Source organism: Zonotrichia albicollis, chromosome 1 (assembly GCF_047830755.1).
Source record: "Zonotrichia albicollis isolate bZonAlb1 chromosome 1, bZonAlb1.hap1, whole genome shotgun sequence".
Classification (NCBI taxonomy): Eukaryota; Metazoa; Chordata; class Aves; order Passeriformes; family Passerellidae; genus Zonotrichia; species Zonotrichia albicollis.
Window position 1 is genome coordinate 27,836,862 of NC_133819.1, and position 12,232 is coordinate 27,849,093.

The 12,232-nt window shown below is 41.0% G+C and overlaps 1 protein-coding gene across 1 annotated transcript; it reads left to right on the forward strand.

Moving 5' to 3' along the window:
- Window positions 1-4,369: 4,369 nt before the first annotated feature.
- LOC102075104 (uncharacterized) lies at window positions 4,370-11,820 on the forward strand. The gene is made up of 5 exons (XM_005480820.4): window positions 4,370-4,644; window positions 7,369-7,464; window positions 9,263-9,367; window positions 9,761-9,856; window positions 11,410-11,820. The coding sequence occupies exons 1-5, from the start codon at window positions 4,488-4,490 to the stop codon at window positions 11,517-11,519; spliced, it is 564 nt and encodes a 187-aa protein (XP_005480877.2). The 5' UTR covers window positions 4,370-4,487; the 3' UTR covers window positions 11,520-11,820.
- The last annotated feature ends 412 nt before the right edge of the window (window positions 11,821-12,232 follow it).

Here is a 12,232-nt window from a genome sequence, read left to right on the forward strand (position 1 = left end):
CAGTGCAGCTGTAACAGGGCAAGGATGATTGTGCCAGAGCTTGGAACTGCACATACTGCACAGGGCTAGTAAAGAGGCAGTTGTGTAATACACTTTCTAATATTACCTCTCATCCCAGCAATTCCACTTGATTATTGGGATACTGACATTTTATTAGCTGGTTGTGCATCACCTCTTCACAAGCACCCTCTAAGGTTTTGTATCCCATTTTCTAAGCTTATTGTTTTCTTAGAAGTTACTGAGAGGAAGCTGTGCTGTCTTACAGCTGGCTGGCTCATAAATTCCCATGGCATATGAAGATCTGAGTTTTTACTTCCTGAATGTTTTTCACACTGAAATGAAATAAAAGTCATTGAAAATAGGCAAGAGACACTTGTACATGCTCTAAGCTGGCCAGAAGTGGTGACTTCCCACAGGGTTCTTGGGGACCCCAGTTTTGTACCTGCCTTGCCTTGGATGGAGCAGGGCCCCAGGCTCTAGGTGAGCATCCTTACTCTCATAATGTACCACTCCACAGAGTACCTTAACTCTGATTATAATGGAGAGTTCATTTCTTCCCTGTCTTCTCTGGAGTGGCCAGCAGTGTGCCTCAAGAGGCTATTACATATTGCTATGATACAGTATACACGAGGATGACACAAAATTGAGCCTGTGATTGTCCTACTGCAAGAACTGCCTTATTTTGGTTTTATTTTGAAAAGAAGTATTAAATATGACCATTAATACATTAGTGAATGAATCTTAATTCTCTTTGTCTAATTTTCTACTTAAAAACTTCATTTTTTTCAAACTACCTGCTGGGTTTTGTTTTGCCTTTTGTTTTATCAGATTGTGCTTCTAAGGCTAAAGCATGTTGGATGCCTGGAAGCATTTCTGTTTTCAGTGAGAACCTCTGTTAACATGATTCAATCATTTGTAAATGCAGACATGCACTCAGCAAATTTGATAAGCCCTGAGATTAATTTAGATGCACAAAAATGGTGAAATAGCCTAATCCTTCCTACAGAAGATAATGTTTAAACAAATTTATTTCATTCAATGAAACACCTGGGCAAGTTTATTTAATATAGTCTTTGCATTTAATTATCCCCTCTGATGGAGCACATGCCATATTTCAAAATATGATTATTTTCTTTGGTATTAATTCTTTTAAGATCCTCAAAGGAACCAGGAGAGAAATAAATTGGGGGTCTTAATTAACCTGAGCCACCAAAAGTCATCTTGCTGGAATAGAGAAGATGGGATATGGAACTGAAAATAAATAGTGCTTTATAATCATGAATAATGAAGAATAGCTCTTAAAATCTGAAAAGAATTCTATATGAAGGAGTTGTTGCTAGGCATTAATATCAGAAAGGCACACTTCCACATAAAACTGTTTTATGGAGGAAAGACAGTAATGGAAAAAATATTTCTGTGAAGAAATCAATATGCACAAAATTATTGCCAGAAGTCAAGGAGGTGCAAAATTATGATATACTCAGAGAACAATACAACCCAGATTCAGTGTCTTCAGTTCTTTTCTCATTTTGCTCTTGTGGGGATGGCACAAAGGAAGCTATTTCTTTTGGGAAGAATTTATTCCACAAAATATTTCTGGCAAGTAGTTTTATTAAAAGTGGTATCACTGCATAATCCTATTACTCCTGTCCTTGCAAGAAGGAATACTGCATGGGAGAACAGGAGACCCTGCTCTCCTCACCACTGCTGGAACTGCAATAGGAGTTTGGATGTTCTTTTTCTAGATAGCAAATCAACAGACTATGGCAATTTGTGCATGAGTAATTAAATCACCAGGGCTTTTGCTTCATCATTACTACCTGAAAGGATATTTGCTGTGTGAATTTGCACTGGACAAGTTTATGTATCCTCTAAATGTTGCTTTGGTTGCCTGGGCACAAGCAAGAGGGAATTGTGCGTGTTTGAGACAATTATTCAGTGTTGTTCTTTCAGGTTACTCTTGTTTAGTCATGTAATGGTATTTTGCTACTTGAAAGTCTAAATGCAGTCTTGCAAAGATAATGTTATATGCGCCTTAACCTTTGCAAGAAGCCAGACAGCACCTCATGCTATTGGCAGCAGATCTGCCTTGTGTTCCACTGCTGCTATGAGCTGTATGTTCCATGCTCTGTAGGTGTGAAAAGGAATTAAAACCAGTTTTACAACAGAAGTAGCTTTGGCTTTTATTCTGTCAATTACAAAGCAGTCACACAAATTTTAATTTCCAGTCAAAGTGAAAGCAGTTACCAAATCATAGTCCTGCTTCATCTGGAAAACAAATTAGGCTGTTTTATACCTACAAAAGTAATTTAAAGTCAACTCTCACAGTAAAAAACAAGACTTGGTTTTGCCTTAGTTTTTCAAAAGGCATGAGGTTTATTTCAGATACTTTTCTGTAGATACTTTGTGTAGGTGCTTATAATCTCTCTTTTTCACTACTGCTCATTCCAGTCCATCTGAAAAAGCTTTGTTGGGCTGAGTCTTGGTGCTGAAAGTGTGTGTTTTCTCTCGGAAACTTTTGAAATTATAAAAAATACTTGTGAAATATTGAAAATAATGAGAGAAAAAAATGTTTTCTGATCATCTATGTTTGTGTTCTTTGCAACAGAAACATTTTCATGATCAAATTGAGATATATTGCTATTTTGTCACAGAATTGTACTCAAGCCATTCCCAGAGACAGCATGGCAAGGAGCAAGTCCAGAGAGGAGCAGTCAATATGTTCAGAGGGCTGGGGTACCTTTTCTATAAAGGCAGGCTGAGAGCTGTGGCTATTCATCCTGAAGAAAAGAATCTTCTGGGAAGAATTTAGGGCATCTTCCAGTGCCTAAGGGGACCACAGAAGAGCTGGAGAGGAACTTTTGACAAGGGCATGGAGTGACAGGACAAGGGCAAATGTCTTCAAACTGAAAAAGGGTAATTTTAGATCAGATAAAAAGAAGAAATTCTTTACTGTGAGGGCAGTCAGGCACTTACACAAGTTGCCCAGAAGCTGTGGATGTCACATCCCTGAAAGTGTTTAAGGCCAGGCTGGATAAGGCTTTGAAGTGGAAGGTATGCCTGTTCATGGCGGGGGTGTTGGAACCAGATGATTTTTAAGGCCCCTTCCAAACCAAGCCATTCTATGATTCTAGGAGACCCATATTCCTCTCCTCTGTCAGGAGGCAGCGTGCTCAGTCCCTCAGTCCTCTCTTGAAACCCTCCTTTGAATATCATGTCATAATATTCATGTATGGCATCTTTAAAGATGTAAATGTGTGGAGAGCCTGGTTCTAGCATGGCTTAAAGAAAGAGGCTATGAAGGTATTCAGCTAAGGGAAAAATAAAAGGCCGCTGCAAAGCAGCAGTTCTCGGGCTTGATTCTGTAAATAATTAAGGTTCTCAGGCCACCTTTTATATAAACAGCAAGATTCTCAGACCGTTTTCTCAAAAACAGACAAATATTCTGTCCTTGGCTGCTCTGGGAACAGATGGCCGTTCTGGAAACAGATATAAAAGTTTTGAGAACTTTTCATATCATGGTGAGAACACTGACCTTAGTTTCAATAAACAAACTTCAGGTATTGTAAACAAAAGGAGGAGCTGAAGTTTTCTCTACAGCCTATCGGGAGCTCAGATTTTGCAATATGCATGAAGTGAATTAACACTGTTATAAAAGGTGCCTGGTTTGATCAATAAATCAGAGTCGATGCTCATCAATTGGATGGTCGTCTCCCTTCACTTCAATATAAATGTATAGAAATCAGAGTCTGTGGTGTCTCAAACAGGGCAGGAGTTCAGAGCTGTGCTGTCCCGGAGATGGTGGCAGGGCCAACAGGTGTCGGGCATGCCAGCAGGCTGGGTGCTAAGGTGGGCTCCTTGTCCAACACACCTGGTGTTGGACCTGGTGGCTGTTCCTCTGCTGTTGGAGGCCTCTGGACGTGCAGATAAAATCACAGCACCAGTCAAGCTGGAAAAGGCCTATGAGAAGATTGAATCCAATCTATGACCGAGCCACCACTAAGTCACTAGGTGCCACATCCTGCCTTTCCTCGAACACCATGAGGGATGATGACTCCACCATCTCCCTGGGCAGCCCGTTCCAATGTCTAGAAACCCTTTCTGTGAAGAAATTCCTCCTAATGTCCCACCTAAACCTTTCCTGGTGCAGCTTTAGAGTATGTCCTCTTGTCCTGTCCTGTCGCTGGCTGCCTGGGAGAAGAGCCTGACCCCCCCCCGCCGCCACCTGGCTCCAAACTCCTTTGAGGGAGCTGCAGAGGGTGACAAGTGACGCCAGGGCCTCCTTTCTCGGCAGCCCCGGCCCTGCTGGGGTCCCGGGCTCTCGGGGGGGCTCGGGGGGCGGCGGGCGGGGAGGCCGGCGCTGAGGAGGAGGAGGAGGAGGAGTGGGAGCGGACTGAGAGGGTAAAAGCGAGAGAAGCGTGAAGGAGCGGGGCTGGAGGGCAGCGAGCGGAGCGGGACGAGCCGGGGCTGCCCTGCCGGGCCGGGCCATGGCGGGGCTGCGGCTGCTGCTGGGGCTGTGTCTGTGGGCGCTGTGCCCCGGCCCGGCCCCCGCCTGCAGCCCGCGCTGCCGGCACGGCGGGCTCTGCCTCGCCGACGGCTCCTGCCTCTGCTCCAAGGGCTACGAGGGCGAGCGCTGCCAGCAGGGTAAGGCAAGGCGGGCCGGGACGCGGCAGGGACGGGCACAAGCGATGGTTCGCTCTCTGTCCTGCCAGCCCTCCGGCCGGCAATCCCTCCGGGAAGGGCTGGGGAGATCGAGTTTGGATCTGGTGTGAGGCGGGTGGTGAGGTGCGGGGGAGGACCTAAAGGAGGCGAGGTGGAAGAAGAGAGTTAAGGCACTCTGTATCACACTCAGTGATAGCGAACTGATGGAGCGCAGCCAAAATCCAGCATGAACACCTCACGTTAGTAAACCGACCCTGCTGTCGGGAATGGCCGTGGGTCCATAGAGAGCTTTTTGCCACTTGGGTGTTGGGTAAGAGGTCACTCGCTGGACGTGCTTTGGTGTTTTATTCCTCCTACTGCTTTAACTGCGTGCTGAAATACTTCCTGTAAGTATTTAAGGAATCACAGAATCAGCCAGGTTGTAAGGGACCAGGAGGTCATCTGGTCCAGCATCCCTGCCCAAGCAGGGTCATCCTAGAGCACAATGCACAGGATTGCATCCAGATGGTTCTTGAATGCTTTTAGAGTCTTGACAGCATTCTAAGCCACAGCAACATTTAATTAGTATCTCTAGGTGCAATTAGTCAGGACTAGTCACTAAGAAAAACATCAGAGTGTATAGAAGGTAGGTTATTTTCTGGATTTCTTTTTATTTGGAACATGCTATGCTTTTAAAATAACTGTTGTTTAGTTCCTGGATGTTACTTGACACGCAGAGTCATTTGTACATCTTATTTCCACGTTAGGAGGTGTAAAGCTAGGGTGGAGTCTCTTCCTGTTGGTTTCCATGGAGAGACAAAGTATTTTTTGAAAATGCCACCTAATATGCAAAAGCAAACATCATAAAGAAGAGTTTTAGTTTAAACCCTGTTCAATGCAATGCATAAAATTTCCAATTTTCTTGTTTAGAAGTTTAACTATAGTTCTTGTGGCTATTAAATGCTAAAAAATCATTGTGTCACGAGCTCCTTTGCTTTGGATGTTGTCCTATGTGAAGAGGTGATAAAATTGTACAATGTTTGTTCTAATTTTAAATGTTCTTCATTTAAAATGGGATTTTTTTTAACTCTGAAATGAGATGCTGAAAATTTCATTCAGCACTATAATCGTACATGGACTGTTGTTTCATTTTGAGGCTGAGGGTAGCAGGTGGTGACAAATAATGTATAGCTAATGTGCTATGTAGTGGAGATTAAAAACTATGCGTATGAACTGTTTCAAAAACTCTTGGTTCCTAGACATTTTGGGGTTTAGGGGAGAGGTGAAATATTGGTGGAGAGGCAGAGTAGTTCTTAAATTAGAGAGTTGAACTGTCTGGAATTGTTAAGGAAACCACTGGATCCTTGTGCTTGTAAGGTCATCAGTGTAGAAAAAAAAAATGGATAAATGAAACTTCATCCTTTGTTCTGTCAAAAAAACAAAACTGAAAACTGTGTGAAATAACACAGAAACAGAATTTTTTTTAAATCGGGAGCTTGTGTATGTATGGCACTTCCCAAGAAATGAGAGCATCTGGTAAAAGTTATGGAGACCTGAGCACTGGCTGTTTTTTTTTCATACATCTCTCTCCTTTCTTTGCCTGCTGGTACTCATTCTGTGGGTACTAATGAGAAAAGTATTCTTCATATAAAAGAATACAGTATTCATAGAGTATTCCTCTATTCAATTGGGTGTCTTGAGAGTGCAGTAAGTATATGAGGACAAAATCAGGATGGTGTTACTCATTGTTCATCTTTTTCATACTTTTCACCCATCCAGTCAAAGAATAAGTAGAAAAGCTCATCTCACACCAGCAGCTAACTCAGATGAGACTCCTAGAAACAGATGGGTTTCTATAACCTGTGTGTGAATAAACAAATGTTTTTCAGACAGCAGGGCTAATTCAGAGGTGATTATGACTTGCAAAGAGTCTACATGGTAGGTAATTCATTTGCAATCTGAATGAAATTATTCAGAATTTTACAAAACTGATATTTTTATTCATGCCTTATCAAGCTTGTTCAAGCTGTCAGCAATGAAAAAGTTGCATTTGTAATGATCATAGATGCTTTTGTCCCAACAGATTATTAGAGTTATGAGAAAAGTTACATTTATCTTGGGTGCTTGCTAAACAAACACTGTACATTTCAGAAAGGTTTCTGAAAAGCCAGCTGAAGCAAAAAAAAGGAAAAAAAGAGTGTAGGGGAGAAAGAAATCCTGACTTGCTTCTGGGGACATTTTAGAGAAGAGCTATAAGGAACAGAGCATGTAGTTCTTCTGAAGAGGAATGTAGGAACCCAGTAAAGAGCAAGAAGTCTGATATTTCTTCTTAAGAATCACATGATGCCTCTCCAGTTGCAACATCTTTTTATTGAATTGTTTCTTCTTATCACCTATTTTCTGATATTTCTCCAGTTATCAAAAGCTTTTTTGGCAGTCCAGCTGTGTTCCTGTTTAATGTGGGTCTTTCTTCTGCTTGTTCTTTCCAGGCCCAAAACATTCCTTAGTTCTGAGTGCTTAAAAGCTTAGTGTGGTGGAATGCTCCCCATGCAGGGAAATGATTTCACCTTATCAGCAGTGTAAGATGACATGGCAGATATATCTTAGAAAATATTAAGACAAACTGATGAAAATATAATAATGTGAAATTTTTTAATGTATTTAAGTAGTAACTTTAGTAAAATTCACCAATATTTATCCAACCTTTCTTTGTTGTCTGTCTTACAGCTACATGTTATCCAAAATGCAAAAATGGGGGAGAGTGCCTGCGACCTGGAAAATGCAGATGTGCTCCTGGCTATGGGGGGAGATACTGTCATAAAGGTAAAACCCAAGGAAGTGATAGCTTGAAAAGACAAGGAGTTTGAAAACAGACTAAATTAATTTAGGATGCCTCAAGTCCTGGGTCTAACACACTTTGAAATAACAACCTTAATTCTGTAAATCTCTGACCTTACTATCAAGACAGGCATGGCCTAGAGGATCTGCATGCTTGCAGGAGGATGGGATGGAGTACATGTGCTGAAATGTGTTGTGAGAATCTGAGTGAGTTTTTTGCCTTGGAAAATACCCTTTTTATGTGCTATGTAAATATTCCATTTAGCTCTATAACAGATCCTTTCTAAATAATTTATTGAGATGGCTCGTGTAGATACATATTTCTGCATTAAGTGGTTGAAACTTTTATGTAGTATATGCAAGATGGTAACATTGAGGGCCAGTCACTGAGGATATGTGTGGCAATGTATTGTTGAGAGGTAATGGAAGATGACAGAGAAGGTGTAGCAAAGATCAATTTTGATGGTTTTGTGAAGTCTCTTGAATATATGCATGGATTGGAAAAGGCTGTCCAAGAAAACACTGTTGTACATGTAGAAACTTGTGATGTGGGGCAGTGTGCTATTTTACAGAATCTTACAAAATCACAGACTGGGTGAGGTTGGAAGGAGCCTCTGGAGGTCATGATTTCCAATCTCCCTGCTCAAGCAGGGCTACCTAGAGCCAGGTGCTGAAGGCCATGTCTTCATGGCTTTTGAATATCTCCAAGGACAGAGACTCCACAATTCCCAGGGCAATCTGTACCAGCATTTGGTCACCCACTCTGTGAAACCTGCTGATGATCTCCTTGTCCTTAATGAGGCTGGAAATGGTTTTCAGAGTCAGTCCTGGCATTACCCCACTAAGAGCTAAGGTGAGGCAGACCAGCCTGTAGTTCTCTGGGTCCTTCTTGCCCTTCTAGAAGACTGGAGTAATATTTGCTTTCATCCCCCAGTCCTCATGCACTTCTCTCTGTCACTGTGATGGATCAAATACAATCAATATTAAATACATTAACTTACATTGTGTCACAAAGTAATATGCAAGCAAACAGTGAAGAGCTTTTCCAGCTGTGCTGGGTTTGACTTGCATGTCCTTGCATGTTCAGTATTTGTGCCAAAAATCTGTTAGCTGAAATTGTGCTGACTTGTGGTTGAACAAGAGATTTGGATATTTTCTCTAAGTTATCAAGCAGACATTCAAACTGTCCATCTTTACAGTGAAGGATAGTTGTTTTCCTTAAATACAGTGAAGGTGGTATAGAATATACATTACTGCTTGTGAAAGGAAGCATTTGATTGTACAGAACAGTGATTGTGCTCTCCACAGTTGATACCAATCATATGTCTGGCATAAATAACATTTCATTAATGAGGCCTTCAGGGCTTTGATGTGTAGAACAATTCTGAAATGAGGAGGCTAAATCAAATATTTGGCCTTTGGGAAGGCACTGCTTAACTTGACTGTAGTCACAGTTTCATTTGTCAAAGTAATATCCTCTTCTCTTCTTCCTCTTATTACCTGTAGGTCTTGTCAGGTAAGGAAATACGTGAATCCTTCACCACGTTATTGGCTTACCAAGAGTGATTTTGCGAGTTTGATACCAATATTGGCATGTTGTTAGTTCCAGTGGTGTAGCTGATGAACAGCAGTGAGTAGAACAGTGCCTTGCCCTGAACAGTTGAAATTTTAGTTTTTGCATATGTGATAAAACAAGTAGTTGATGCCAGATGAGCTGTTTAAAGACAATTATGTGAAGTCCCATGCTGCTTCTGAAATGCCCAACGTATGCTGTGTTCCACAGTAAGCTGTGAAGGAGGCTGTCAGAATGGTGGGGAATGCATCTCTGTCAATGGAGTCGTGAAGTGCCTCTGTGCTTCTGGCTGGACAGGATCCAGATGCCAGGAAGGTGGGTGTCTACATTCATGCAAATATTTATATTAATTCTAAAACTGCAGTAACAAAAACATTTTAAATGTATTAATGGAAATGTCATTGCATTACTACAGAAATGAGTGACCTACATTATGGATGCTTACACAGATAAAATAATGTGAAAATATTTTGCATTAAGGTGTACAACTGTTCACATTTAAACCAAGATTCATTACACAGTACCTATTTTTTTTTCCATTTCCATGGTCCTAGAAATGCTTTTGGAGTTATACCAGTTGAATATCTGGCCTAGAAGAAAATGTGTTTTGCCATTTTGACTTGTATCATCCTGAATCTTTCATTCTGTCAGGATTCTTTTACATCACTTTTATAAATCCTGCTGACTTACCCATTCTTTTTCTTGTAGCAATTTGTCCTCAAGGTTGTCGGAATAATGGAGCTTGTGTGGCTCCTGGGATTTGTAGCTGTCCAGCTGGATGGGTCGGTAGAGCATGTCACTTAGGTAAATGACTTCTGGCATTTTTCATTTATCCTTTCCTCTGCTTGTTTGATTTACCAATCAAAGTGTTCAAATCTTCAGGGCCTAACAAAGCTTCCAGGGAAAGTATCTTAGAATAATAACTGAGAGCTGCTTCCACATACTGGGGCTCTTGCAAGTATGTACAGGGAGTAGATGGCTGTTCAATTTTGTCAGAAACACATAACTTTTTCACTTTGAAAGAGATTCAGATTTTGCTTGTCACCAAATTAATTACTTGGTATGTTTCATTGGTATTTCTGAAATATTGTTTGTAAACTGAGACTCCAGCAGTATAAAGGAACTGAAAATTACAGAAGTACTATTGCTACTGATGTGGGTTAGAAGCTTCATTAAATTCTATAGACATTTAAAATTTAAACTTGCTTCTTGCTTTGAGGATGAGTTGATAGAATCAACTCCATGTGTTCTTAGAACTCTGAAAGCTGCCTTCTAATCAGGATTAGTACTGGCACTCTTGCTGAACAGCCGCTTCCATTTTCACCAACTTTGATTCACAAAAGCAGGTGATTGTAAAGTCTTTAATCTTCACTTCTTGGGCCTTGTGTGCTTGTAACAGCACTGCCCTGATGCTAAAGGCAATAATCTTGAGACTACAAAAGGAAGGGTTTCCTTTTTTGCTCTCTGGGAGTCTGAAAAGACCCTCATGCAAACATTGGTTTTGAAATGGATATTGTGGGTTCAGAGTCTCTGGATTAAGTCCTCTGCATCTGATATTTTCTCATGGCTGCAGGCATGGCTGTGGCACTAAATTAGCTAGTGTTAGTTCTTCTACAATATAGATGGTCCAGCAAACATTAACAAGTAATATTTTGGTATTCCCATTGACCATCAAAATGGGTTTATATTCATCACTGTATTGAGATAGAGGGTGATATTAAAAGCCAAGTGTGAGAGTTGCCGAGAGAGAATACTTAGCTCCCTGCAGCTGCAGTAATGGCAGGTTCTTAATGTCAAAATAATCAGCTCCCAAACTAAATAGACCTGCATCAAGTTTGACTTTTTTTGTGTACATGCTCATACATAAATTGCTGCCCCTGGCTTGTCAGCTGAACTGGTGTGTAGCAGGGGACAGCTGAAGCTGTGCCCACTCAGCCCTCCTCTGCTCTTGTGGGGGAAGAGGAGGGCACTGTGTGAGACACTTAGGATGAGGTGACTGTTTCCTCATGGGTGTGGATCCAAGCACTGGCTTCAATAAGTTTCAGCAGGAATTTTTATTGGTCTCTCACTTTTATGGGGGCATCCATCTCAAAAAAAGCCTGTGCCTTAAAGAACAGAAATTATAGTATTTTAAAAGGGAAATGGAGCATGAATAAGACTAGACTGTGCCTGTATTCCAGTGAAGGCCACAATGCCATAAATTGAGAGACATTGCTTTTCAGTTCTTCCATTATACTTTTATTTATACTGTCCCAGTGCAGTCACCAGGGAACAATTCTGCTACTGCAGTGAGACAAAAAGAAAAATGATCCTGTGTTGTGCTGAAGATATGCTGTGTATCTGGTGTCTCATTTCAGCTGTGTGCAAGCTGCCCTGCCAGCACGGAGGGAAATGCATCGCTCCAAATGTGTGTAGATGTCGACTGCCATACTCTGGGCCACAGTGTACAAAGAAAAGGAAGGGATGAAGCAACTTCAGACAAGATAGTCTGCATTTCTGCATTTTTTTAATGTGACTATACAGAGAGGAAGTCTGCAGCAGTGGGGGACCTTAAAATAAATATGGCAACTTGATTTCAGACAGATTTTTGTCCTCAGTATATTAAGTACATGCTTTTCTAAATGAAAGGAAGATTGTAAGAAAGTTGTTAGAAATATCCAACTGTGTGCAGTATACAACACTTTTTCTCCTCATTTTTTCTTTATAAGCAAAAGTATTATTCTTGATTGATACAGCTGACCTTGAAATAAAATTTTCTTCAAATCAAGTCAGAATAGATCTATGCTCTTCTTTTTGATTTTTCTCCCCTTTGACTAGACTTACTGTTACATAATTACATCTTTTAAAAGCACATGAAACAAAAAGCCCTCAATACATATCATCAGAAGTGAATGCTAGTTCAAGTATAATTTGCCTTGAGATTAAACAGTTGCAAGAAGAAACTTGCAGAGTTTGCATCTTCCTGGAACATTACCAGACTGCAAAGCATCTTATTTAAATCATGGTTATCACTTTATGTCTGCTCGCTGTCCCTCCCCCTCCAATCTGATCTGGATCACAATCAGCTAAACAGTATTTAAAAAAACCCCAACAACTAGCACTCCCCCACCAATTTTTTTTCAGTCAATTCTGCTGTAACTTTCTAAAAGCTTAGTCCACGCTGATACTCTGAGAGTTCTT